The following is a 12,704-nucleotide window of genomic DNA, read 5'->3' as shown; positions in this document are numbered from 1 at the left end:
TCATAACCCAGAAGCAGGATGTGACCAACATTTTTTTTTAATTTAATAGAAGAGAATAGAATAAGAGACTCTAACAGAAATGATCAGAGTATGCCACATGTAATAAGCATGAGCACTTTTGTTGCAACTTTTGTTGCAGTTACACACATATAAGTATATGGGAGTTGCAAAGTCAAACGTATTTCTTCTGGTGAAGAGTCACACAAAAAGTTTGAAAACACCGATCCCATTCTCTCATGTTGCCAGTTAGAAAACTGATGCACAGAGAGGTAAAGCAAGTTGCTGGAGGTCACACAGCTGGTCAGTGGCAGTGCCTGGGTAAGAACTCAGGTTTCTCCTGTCCCCTATTTCAGTGCTCTGCTCACCACAGCCTGCAGTTCTCTGGTTCTGCGCTCAGAGAACACCCCTGGAATGGGACTGGCCGGAGAGCTCAGTGAATCGCTAATCCCACCAGAGCTCCCCAGCCAGGAGTGGGCCTTCATCAGCTGACCCCAGGGCAGGTGTAGCTGGCAGGGATATCGACAGAGGACGGGCACAGATGGCTGGGACATTTGGCTGAGCCAGTTGTGCACATGCAGCCAAGAGTGACCTTGACTACCATCTCAAGCACATTGAGAGCAATCATTAAATTAGGGTAAAAGCATGAATGGAGGCCACTGTAAGACGGATGTGAGGGTTCCGAGGCTCTGCAGCAAGTTAGGAGCACTGGCCTCTCCGCAGGAGCACAGGCAGCAGGGCAGCGTCCTGCAGATAAGAAGCCAGGCCACGAGCCCACTCATCACTCCCATTCAGACCGCAATTACCCTCGCCCTCCTTAGAGAACAAGAGCACCATCTCTCTGGGGGCCACTCGACTCTCGCTGGGGCTCCTCAGGGCAATCAATGCCGGAGTCAGAGGGGAGTGGGGGTGCAGGGAGGGTTGGAAATGAATTCAGCCCCCTCATTTCACAGGTGGGAAAGCTGAGGCTCAGAGAGACCAGAGACAAGAGCAAGGTCACAGAGCTAGCTGGTTGGAGAGCTGCACATGAATCAAACCCACAGCTCCTGATTCCCAGGCCCCACTTCTCAAATCTACACACAAAGCCCCTGCCCCTCTGATGAAAATGCAGATGCAGTAGGGCGGGGCGAGGCCTGAGATTCTGCATTCCTAAGACGTTTCAAATGATGGTGATGCTGCTGGTCCATGGACCACCCTTTGAATACCAAGACTACAACATGTTGTCCGGAAGGATAAAGGGTTCTTAAACTTCACCTCTGATTATATCAAGGCTCAAACTCTCTACTTCAGTCAGGCAAAGCCTCTAAGACTGATAAACATACCTATTTAAAATAATAATTATTATTATTTTAACCTTCATTGAATCCTTATGTGCCAGCCTTGTTCCAAATACTTACACGTATTACCACGTTTTAATCCTCAAAACTCTATGAGATGGATACTAGTATCGTCTTCATCTTACAGATAAGGAAACTGAGACTCAGCAAGGTTAAGCAACTTGGCCTAAGTCACACAGCTAGTAAGTGGCAGAGCCAAGACTCAAACTCAGACCTGTCTGACTCACGACTTAATCAGCTAAAGCCTATACGGAAGTACAGCCTCAACCCCTTCTTCCTCTGAGCCTTGGGCGCCTCTCCCCAGAACACTCCTACCATTCCTCTAGCCCAGCTGTGTTCCCTCCAGCACCAGTTGGCCGCAGCTTTCTCATAACTCAGGGTCCTAAAGGTCCTTTTTTCCAGACCTGTGTATCCCCAATGGACCTCGACCAGTTACTGTTAGAGTAGATGTGGGGCAGGCACACGACGCACAGGAGCTCAGGGCAAGGTGGAGATATTCGATCTACACAGTAAGACACAAGGTAATCTCCTTAAATCAGGGGCTTGCGTGCTCTCTCTAAGGCCGTGTCAGCACAGACTCTGGCACACTGCCCCCGGAGGTGCTGCTGGGCACCAGGAAGCGTGCTGGGCAGCGTGCGCTCCGAGGCGCAGGCCTGTGGAACGGCGCAGCCGTGAACTGTGAGGATTCCTAAGGCACAGGTGCGAATGTCCAGGCGGGGACCAGACAGCGTGGCAGGGGCACGGGGCAGGACCACTTCGGCCTGCTTCCAAGCTCTACCCAAACTGGGCCCCGGGGTCGGTGGCACTTTCAGGATTGCAACCTGTCTTTAGTCATACATGCGAGCTCACTGCTGTAACATATGCTCGATGGCTGTGGACAAGCACAGCACCCCCGTGGCACACCCGTTCCCCCCAGTGGATGGCCATCTACCAGGCTGCCCCCTACTCCCCACATTTGCGGCACACAGGCTGGTTCCAGTTCGTTCCTAAGCAGCCTCTTCTGGTGTTGGTGTTCAACTGACCTGGACCTGTCTCCTCTAGGCAAAGGAGGAGTCCTAGAAATCACTCATTACCCACAGAGGCCATGGGGACAAAGAGGTTAACAGGAGAGACGTGAGACCATGATGAGAGAGAGTCGTCAGCGAGGGGCAAACTCGGTGGGACCGAAGGCCAGGCCTGGGTTGGAGGGTAGGTCCAGCATGCTGGGGCCCTACTGCCCAGACGCAGGTAGCATGGTCTTCCAACTGGTCTCAGGGGCCAGACTACCTCCCTCTGAATCCCGGCTCTGCCACTTACAAGCCGTGTATTCTGGGGCACGTTACTAATCTTTTAGGGCCTCGACTTCCTCACCTGTAAAATGCCGATAATAAGGAATAGTCCAAATGAGCTAGTGCCTAGAAAGTATGTAGAACAGTGGCTAGCATATGGTGGGAGTCTGATAAATGTGAGCGAGGGCTTAAAAATACATATATTATGACAGCCATAAGGCCTGGCCCCCACTCTGGCAGACAGCAGTAAGGAGGCATCACGGAATATAAGATATAAGAGAAAGCAGGCTGAGTGTTTCTGTTTTTCACACATATGCAGAGAGAGAGGCTGAGACTGGGTACCCACTTTCTCAGGGCGCACTCCAGTTCATTCTTCTCCTCATGGGCCTCTTGGAGCTGGGAGAAGATTCTGGTCAGGAAATCCTCGAAGTTGGACAGTAAATGAGGTTCGTCCTTTTTCAGCTGCAGCCAGAGTTGCTTGACATCGCTCTCACTGCAAGAGAACGGGGATATTAATGCGGAAGTGTGGAAATGAGGCTTTACGGGAAACACAGAGGTTCCCAGATGTGAAACTGACGGCCAGAAACATCATCGTCATCGTGACAAGGATGCCAGTGGCTCACGCTGAGTGCTGGCTGTACGCCAGGTGCTTTATGCATATAGCTCCTCGCAGTAACCTAGGAGGCAGGCGCTGTGATGACTCCCATTCACAAATGAGGAAACAGACGAAGAGAGGTGAAGGGAGCTGTCTCAGATCACTCAGCCGGGAAATGATGAGCCAGGAGTCAACTTCGGGGCTGTCTGGCTCCTATGTTGGCCTCCTTAACCGCCACGCTTGACTGCTTCTGCTCTCCTGTCTTTCTTGATGGGTTGGTGGTGCTGAGCAGGCAGAGCCACATGCTGGAAACATCTCAGAATGCCAGGAAGAAGAGAGGGGGATGGGAGGCATGTGGGGACAAATGCTGTGGAGCTAAGGGAGAGAGCTTGTCGCCCCAGGAAGGACAGTCCTCACGGCTGAGAGGTAAAGACGTGCTATCTGATGGATGGCAGAAGCAACTGTCACCGCGGGGAATGGAAGAGAATATGCAGCACCCCACTGGAGCCTGGTAGCACCAGGAATGACTGACAGGCAAAAGGAAGGGAAGGAGCAGGTTTGAAAGATGTGTGTACACAGATAGAAAGCCAAATAGAAAGTCGAGAGGGACAGAGGCAGGCAGAGAGACAAAGATGCAGAGCGACATGCCTAGAAATCTCCCCCGGCCCAAACCGGGCCCCTGGGCATGTGTGTGCACCGCGCAGCAACAAGACACACAGGGTCATGCGGACCAGCATGGTGAGGAACAGGAGGAGACACATACCACAGACTCTGCTCTCCCTCTCTGGAGCAATTCAACAATCTACAGCCAATGATCAAACTAAGACCAAGAGCAATTTGATTTGCATGCCCTTAAGTTCTAAAACCACTACAATCTGAGGGTAGCTACGACCAGGAACCCACAGGATAAAGAATAAAAGCCTTGTGTAACAAGCACTATATTTGAGAAACTTTCCTCAGAAGTGATATTTGATAGTGCCATGTTAGCAGTGTGCCTGGGGCATAGATATTACACTCTGCTCCCAGCAGAGGAGAGGCCCACTGAGAAATGGACCCACCTCTAGTTAGTTATCTCACCATCTATCCACTCGTCCTCCCTCCTTCCTTTCCTTGCTCCATCCAATCCAAGCATCCATCAACTCATCTAGATCATCCATCCATCCATCCATCCACCCAACAACTATTTATCATCTGCTGAAAACCTAACACTGAGGTGACACGAGGGAATCTGGAAACAGGAGCACGGCAGCTAAGGAGCCTCTGCTTTCCAGAATGACTTCCATTTTCCCCATACAGAACATGATGTGACTGTCCACTTTGTTGTACGGGTACAACAGAGATGGCACAAAGGGTTCCAAGATAGAAGGTCTCAGGGAGATGCCACGATGACCTCCCATCCCTTGGGCAGGGTGCTCCCCTCGTGAAGTAAATGCATTATAAAATCAAGGTCCACCTTGCCAGCCCAGGTCTGTCTGTTCACTGCCGGCCTCCTCCTGGAGCTAACTAGCTAGAGCCTCCAGCGAGATCTGCAGTCCCACCTGACCCTCTTTCAAAGCTCTCCGCACCACTTAGTCGTGGCCACATCGCTTCACCCCAGATTTGGAGAAGGGACAAGTCTTCCAACTCTCCATGAAGACAAGCTAAGGCCCACTAAGCTGCCAAGCCACTCAGCCAACTAGACCCCCAAGAACAGCTGGGAGTCCAGCTGCTTAGTCTACCACATCTGGGCTACCGAGGCTACTTCTTGTGGAAGGATATAGGAGTACAGGGCTGGGAGGGATTCTAGAAGGTCAAGCTATCCACCTCCCTGCTTCCAGAATGACACACAAACCATTTTGGTGCATGAAATTATTAAAGACCTCTGAAGTCTTCACAGCCTCCTGTTTCCTTATCTGGGGCCCCACAGTTGTGACATCACCCTCATGCTTCAGCTTAAGCCCACTTCCTTCTTGTTTAACCTCACTGAGGATGGAAATTGCTGGTCACCATCTTCTGCATATCAGTTCTTGTAGACTACTCTTGAAACCTTCTCCAGAGCCTTCTCTTCTCCAGGATATCTCATGCCAGCTCAGTTCTGCACAGGCCTCTGGCATGGGTCCTCACAGTAACATCTGGGGAGCTCTGATTTAGAGCCCCGCCAGGAGGCTGGCTGCCCCGAAGTGACGGATCGGAGGAGAGGTGCCTTTCCTTCACTGCAGCGTCTTGGCTAGCCCCCACCGCCCTCTCCTTCCCTTCCTCCAGGGGGAGGCTTCACAGCTTCACTGGCAGTTGGTCCCGGTGCTCTGGCCTCTTGTCCTTGGAGAAGCTGAATCAGGTGTCTGAGTAACGAGCTTCCCACCCACCTGCCCCAAGGCACACTCTGCAGCTCCACGCCTGCACCAGCCCTCCCAGGCCTGCAGCAGAGCTGCTGCCATGGCCCCCGGTGTCACTTCACTTCATGTGCAGGGCCTCCCACAGGGCTCTCTCCTAGGCCTCTGCCTGTCCCCTCCCGGCCTGGCACGGCTTTGGCCAGCTTCTCAACTCTGACACAGTCTATCAAATTGTCTGCGAAAAAATTCACAGAGCTGCAGAGACCTTCTTTGGCCTGATGTCATGTCAGGCTCCTTCCCTCTTGCTACCTCTTTATCGTTCTCCACCACAGTCCCTTCTCTGCCCCAGCTCAGGACAACCAGCTCCAACTATCAGGCCAGCCCCACCCCTTGCGAAACTCACAGCCAAGCCAAGACCCACAGACCCCAAGATGAGAAGGCAAAAGGCAACGGGAAAACGGGGCAGACAGCAGCTTACGTTTCTCAGGCCAGTGTCTGGTTTTATTAGCTACAACGTCTTTTTACTATTTTATTTTAATTTAATTTTACATTATGCTATGTTTTTTTAAATTTTATTTACTTTTTCATTTCATTTATTTTTTATTTTTATTTTAATGTTTGATTTCATTTCATTTCACTTCACTTTAAATGTCAGGGCTTAGATCCATGTGTCTCTTTATTCCAAAGCACTTTTTGGGAAAAACAAAACAAAACAAAACAGAGGTATTACATTTCATTTGAAGTTCCAGCCATCTAAAATTTCCAGCTGAGCTATTGATTATCCAAGTGGCAGGCTGGTAAAAACTGGTGAATTTCCCACCTCACCTTCCTGAAGAGGTTTGGTGTGGCTCAGGGACACAATGTGCAAAGCGTCCACCCGAAGGGCCTTTGCCAGGAGCACACCATGGTGCGGGGCTGGAATGCACGCCGCCCTGAGACCCAGGGCTGCCTCCAGCAGAGCTAATGGTGATGGGAAGGCTTAGGCAAAACTCACCGAAAAACCCTCAAGGCCTCACCCAGCCCTCTGATGGGTGAGCACACCTGGGAGCAGGGCTGAGCCAAGGGTTGTGTGGATACAGCAGCAAGTGAGGACAGAGCAGGAGAGCAGGGGGATAGGAGTGCTTCCCATGAAAAAATGTAAAAAGCAGACACAGAGCCCTAGACACACAGACAGGCCACTGCAGAGCGCAGGCTGTAGGCGGCGAGTCTCAGGCTGTAGCCAGCGAGTCTCCAGGCAGGCTCAGTGTGGAGCCTGGCAGAGTGTTTAAGGAATGTTAGTGGTGGAGGCGGGCAGATGAGGAGGCTGCTCCGAGGCTGGGCTCCATCCCCCAAACCACTGTGGCCACTTACTCTTCCAAAACCTTTTGGGCTCCAAGTTTGTCCATCAGCATCTGGAACTGGGCTTCCTCATCCTCGCCCATGTCACCCAGATCCTCTTCCCCTCTGGACTGATAGACCTTCTCTTCCCGGAGCTGAGCCGCCTGTTCACTTGCATCTTCCTGACTTGGCTTATTCTGGCTGAAGAAGAAGTGGCCTGGAGGATGCGGGGCACAAGGATCTAAATTAGGCAATACTCACCCAGGAAAACCTTAGCTTTCCAGGCACCAGGAATCACTTGAGGTTTTCCTGAGAGAAAAAAAAAGGGAAACCCCCTATTGGGGGCAAAGATCCTTGGATACCATGATCCTGACTTTGTGTCTTTCCCACTTCCACGAGATTCTGTCAGAAATGCTAGAACCTGGGGAAGGCAGAATGCATGACAGGTACTATGGCATCTTTGTGGTCCTCAATTCTTTAACTCAAGGCTTAGAACCCATCTCTGTTGATTTCTTCTCTAAACAACACCTTTCCCTCCATCGCACTCCTGCAGCCTGCCTGCCCACATTCCATGCTATCACCTGGTCACCCAGACCACCACTGTCACCGTCCTTTGCACTCACAAGTTACTTAACAGTTTCAGGCGCACTTTCTCCACACTTCTCCTGGCTAGTAACCCAGCAACCTGCCTTATCCTCCCAAGTGAATTCTAAGTCCCTGAAGGTCAGGAAAGGCATCAGAGACTTTTAAGGAAACGATATGGTACCTTATATGAGGCAGACGTATGGTAAAACTTGCCTCTTATCTGACCAGTACCTGTGCTGATCAATATCTGATCAATATCTGATCTGACGGTGTGTCTGGTTTCTTTATCTTGTTCAGGAAACTCAGTTCTCCTTCCTCCTGGCTACCTTGAGAATGAATGGTCTCTTCAAACCCTCCAGAAAGTCCTCTGACAGCTGGAACCCTCAACCTGGGAGACTCAGCTGGACTCAGGTTGAAGTGCGTCATGCAGTCATGCCACTTTGCTGTCCACTGGTATCAAGGCAGAGAATGAGAGGCTGGAGATCTCATCTCAGCTCACCCTTTGATGCCAAGCCTTCTGCCAGAGCTTCCCTGCATTCCCCTTGCCATTCTCAGGGGGCAGGGGACTCGGCAGTGACAGTACGGTGGGCACTGGGAGAGCAGTGGTGTGAGCAGCCAAGGTGGACATGCGAAAAGAGGCCCAAATAGTGCAGAGCCTGGAAGTTCAGGAGGGCAGGAAAGCTTGTGCCACATGGACCCTCAGATCTGTGGGGCAGGGGTGCTCCTTATATAGCTTTAGGTGGACCTATAACCCTGGGGCCCCAGCGTCCATCAGAACTTACTAAATCCAGTGGTGAACTCCTCTGGGGTCAGAAAGCCATTGCCATCAGCATCCAGGGCATCAAACACATCCTCCAGGTCCTCCAGGCTGAGCGGCAACTCCTCACGGAGCCTCTGAAGGCAATCCAGACGACCCTGGTCAACACCCTGCTGATCACGGGGGCTGCCCTGGGCTTCAGGGCTTTCTGCCAAAAATGTCAGGAGCTGGCCCTGTCCTACAAAAGCCAGAAGCAAGCTTCTGAAGACCACTTTTCCACCCTTCTCCTCCTTTGAATAATAGGACATCTACCATTTATTGGGTGCCTACTAATGTGCTAGACAATCTGCCAGGCGATTTATAAATAAATAAATAGATACCTATGTATCTATTTATTGATATATTTATCTACATCTCTCTGTATGTATTTGCATTTAATTCTCATGACAATCCTTTGAGGTGGACATTATTACCCCCATTTTATAGATGGAGTGTGAAGTTAAATGACCCATCTCAAGGTCACCTAGCCAGTAAATGACTGCCAGGAGTCAAATCCAGGTCTGATTCCAAAGCTGGCGCCCTTCACAGCCATAAAGGACTGAATACTGTGGCAGGATAACACTTCCACATGTGGTGTTGTCAAATTAAATGAGATAATGAATGTCAAGAGCACGGCTCAGTGCCTGGCACAGAGAACACGTTCAATAAAAAGCAGTAAGGAGGCAGAGCGAGAGAGAGATCCACCGACCACCAAGGGCACTTGGGGAGTGTGGCAGAGCCGGGTTTCTCACCTGGTCTTTCTCCCAAGCCCCTTCCTCTACCGCGCTGCCTCCCCTGTTGCGATGCAGCTGTGGGTCACACTCCCAGAGGTCTTCCCTGATGGAGGCCACTCATATCCCAGGGCCCGAGCACCACATTTCTAAGTTTCTATGGACATACCTGTCAGTGCTTTACCTCTGGGGGGATGCCGGATAGGCCCCCTGTTCCCTCTGAGTGACCTGTACCTACCACACCAGGCTGTATGCCACTCCTGCTCCCTGCTGGCTCGAGGTGCCAATCCCGCAGGAGTATTTGTGTTTCAAAAGGGAAGTGGACAAGATGGTGTGAGGAGGTCATAAATAAACACTGGCCGTGAGTCCTGGGCTGACTAGGACCACACGAGGATGGAAGGGCAGGGACCAGCTGATGGGATGAGGAGCAGAGTGGCTGAGCTGTTGATGCGTTCTTCCAGCTTTCTGCCTGACACGCAGTAGCCCCAGGCCAAGGCCAATTTGCATAGTTGAAGCAAGCGTCCTCTTATACCCTAAAAACGTAAGTCTCCAAATGAGGACTTCCCAAGGGAGTTCATTATATTCCAGCTGACCTTCCCACTTCCTCCTAGTTACCCAAGGGACAATTGTACAAAATTTCCAGTGTGGAAGTGAGTGACAGCCGAAGACACTGAATACAGGGCCAAAGGAAGGAAGATATGTACCCATCTGAACAATAAAAAAGAGCTGGCAGGTGTGAAAGCCCATAACACAACTTGCAAGAACACTTGGCTTGATTCTATGGCAATCTTCTAACTGATAAGCCATAAAGTTTAATTTGGCAAATATGTGCATTAAGGGAGACTATGATGCATTACAAAGCAGGAAGATAGAATGATGTGGAAGCCATTTAGAAGAACTGAATTAAATATGAATGAGCTTTTTAAAAAATGAAGGGGAGTGAGAGTGTGTGCAAAGATTCTAGAAGCGCATCTGCTTAGCATACAGTCGAATCTCTGGTTTACCAACAATCCATAAACCAGCTGTCTCAGAAGCCACAGTAAGAGAAGGTGGGGTGAGGAGGGAGTCAATCTGGCAAGCAGGAAGTCTATTAGCTCCTTTTGAAAGCAAAGGGATGACACTGGAGGTCGGGTGAAAACCCAGGCTCCTGTCCGACTCAGATTCCAGTCCTGTCCGTGGGAAATCCTGCCTCTCTCCTCACTCTCAGCCTAGGATCGCTGAACCTGATCTAAAATGTGCTATCTCACTCTGTGCTGGAGCTAGAAATGGGCTGGAAGGAAACTGCAGAGGTCAGTGGGACCCTCAATTTGCCTTTTACCCAAACCACCCTGGACAAGGACGCCTTTTCTCTTACTAGTGTGAACCGGGAACAGCTATGTCATACCCGACCTTTGGCACCATTGCTGCATCTAACGCTTCCAACCACAAAGCCTTCCTATTATCTGATTCCAGCCCTTCTTGTCTGCATGTCAAGGTGGTTTCCTCTTTCTGGTGTCAGTGAAGATGGTGAAAGCAGTAGTATATCCTCCAAATCATTCTTACTCTTCACATCTTAGCAAATTAGTACTGAGCGCTCCTTCAGCCTTCTCTGCAGCTGCACCCGCCAGATTCTTTAACCTCTCTTTATTGGCTCTACTTGAAAAATCCTTTAGTCTTAATAACCATAATTACTTCTTATTTATCTTTCTTGTCAGGGTCTGCAGAGCCTTGTAAAACCAACTTATTCTGGTCTTGTCCCCTGGGCACCTGGTGCTGTGTACATTTTTAAATAAGTGAGGTGACCAGGGTGGAGAGAGACAAGACTATTTATTCCACTGCGCAGACAGCCTGCGAGGCTCAGAGATTTGCCTGAAGTCACAGCGGAGACCAGAGCTGGAATGAAGAACTGATTTCCCACTCAGGGCTCAGCTATGATCTCGCGGTTCCCCAGTGTGTTCACTCTAGAATTCCCTATTCTGCACTGCCATTCCACACCTCCCCACCTCCCCCCAGAATCTCTCTAGCCTCCCAGAGATCTGTTTCCCTTCCTCTCCCCTCTGGAAGAGCAAGCAGGGGAGAAGAGAGATGAGGAGGCAGTCAGCTGGCCCTGTCCATACTGTCCACAGCCCAAGCAGCTCTTTAGAGCTCCTTGGCTCCTTTAAACACTGCCTCCCTCCACCGCCTTCAATAACTCTGAATTCCTTCTTCACTCTCAACATCGCTTCCTCAGGAAGCCTCTGTGGTTATACAGCTCCCCAAACACCTTCTCTCCTTCATACGTCTTATCTCAGCTTGTATTTCACATACCGATAGATGCAATGAGTTGATCGCTGTCTGTTCCTTCAGTGGACTGGGAGACCTGAGAACAGGGACCCCATTCATTTTTACTATTATGTCCCCAGGATGTAGCCCAGTGCTGACAACCATCAAGTATTTAGATCCTTGCTAAACGAATGAATGAGTAAATGAGTGACTACGAGCGATGGCAGGGGATCCTGAACTGTCTACGGAGCGCTGGGGGAGACCTCACACACTCCAGATCCTGAACCAGCACTACTGCTGATTCTCAGCAAGGTCTCGTAAACTGGGGATTTTCCAGGACCTGGAACAGGAAGCAATCCTGTAGCAGCAGTATTGAGGGCCCTGGCTCCCAGAGCCCTGGAAAAACGATGTCTTCTGCTGCACTCCAGCCAGACCCCTCTACCTTCCTGGTCACCAGCCCGGTAATACGCCTCGTGTAGTTTAAAGGGAATGGTTCCACAGCTTCAAACATGTCTACATTTCTCATTAAAGAGAAAACTAGGAGAAAGCCATCTTTACAGCCAGAATCATGGTCTCCCTCCTTTCAGGGCTTCCACAGCCTCGGTTCAGACCTCTGTTCTAGCACCAGCCACTCTCTTCTTGGTGCCCTAGCTCAGCCACACCACACACCTTCAGGACGAGGACACGAGGTCCAGGAGGCAGGATCTACCTTTATCCGGCTTTGTGCCTTGATGTGCTCGGTTCAGGCTGATTGCTTGGTGTAGACTAGGGTTTCCCACCCTTTGCACTGTTGTCTTCTTGGAATGGAGAATTTTCTGCTGGGGGAGAGGGGGAGAGGAGCTGTCCTATGCGTTACAGGATATTTAGCAGCATCCCTGGACACTACCTACAAGATGCCAGTAGCACTTCCCTCTCTAGTCGTTTCAATCAAAAACGTCTCTAGACACTATCAAATGTCCTCTAAGAGGCAAAATGGCCTCACTCATGGACACAAACAAGAATAGCACCAGCTGGATACCAACGGAAGCGCCCTATCCAGCAGAAATGCCCTTTCTTTGTCTCTGAAGGAGGACAGATGACATGCACTTAAAATTACAGAATGACCATGCAGCCATTGTGGGAAACAGAATTGTGATTCCCTCAAAAAATTAAAAATAGAATTACCATATGATCCAGCAATTCCACTTCTGGGTATTTACCCAAAAGAATTGAAAGCAGGGCCTTGAAGAGTATTTGTACACCTATGTTTATAGCAGCATTATTCACACTCAAGGGTGTGACAGCAACCCAAGTGTCCATTGATGGATGAATGGATGAACCAAATGTGGTATACAGGTACAATGGAATATTATTCAGCCTTTAAAAAGGAAAGAAATCCTGTCACATGCTGCAACGTGAACGAACCTTGAGGACATTGTGCTAAGTGAAATAAACCAGTCACAAAAGGACAAATGCTGTATGATTCCACTTATATGAGGTCCCTAAAGTAGTCAAATTCATAGAGACAGAAACAACAGTGGTTGCCTGG

General features: G+C 50.1%; 1 protein-coding gene across 3 annotated transcripts in view; it reads right to left on the bottom strand.

Annotated features, from left to right (window-relative positions):
• CRACR2A (calcium release activated channel regulator 2A) overlaps positions 1 to 12,704 on the bottom strand; it is a 125,713-nt gene that overhangs the window by 56,451 nt on the left and 56,558 nt on the right. For all 3 annotated transcript variants that reach the window (XR_006888999.1, XM_046663697.1, XM_046663759.1), the window contains exons 4-6: positions 8,191 to 8,302; positions 6,857 to 7,040; positions 2,949 to 3,095 (exon numbers count right to left, since the gene is read on the bottom strand). Coding sequence is in view for 2 of the 3 variants with exons in the window: in XM_046663697.1 (XP_046519653.1) it covers positions 2,949 to 3,095; positions 6,857 to 7,040; positions 8,191 to 8,302 (443 nt within the window). In the remaining variant the exon portion in view is untranslated. The remainder of the gene's footprint in view (positions 1 to 2,948; positions 3,096 to 6,856; positions 7,041 to 8,190; positions 8,303 to 12,704) is intronic.

Source organism: Equus quagga, chromosome 1, assembly GCF_021613505.1.
Source record: "Equus quagga isolate Etosha38 chromosome 1, UCLA_HA_Equagga_1.0, whole genome shotgun sequence".
NCBI classification, from domain to species: domain Eukaryota; kingdom Metazoa; phylum Chordata; class Mammalia; order Perissodactyla; family Equidae; genus Equus; species Equus quagga.
The sequence above is the reverse complement of the archived record's forward strand: the minus strand, read 5'-3'. Positions and strand labels throughout refer to the sequence as shown.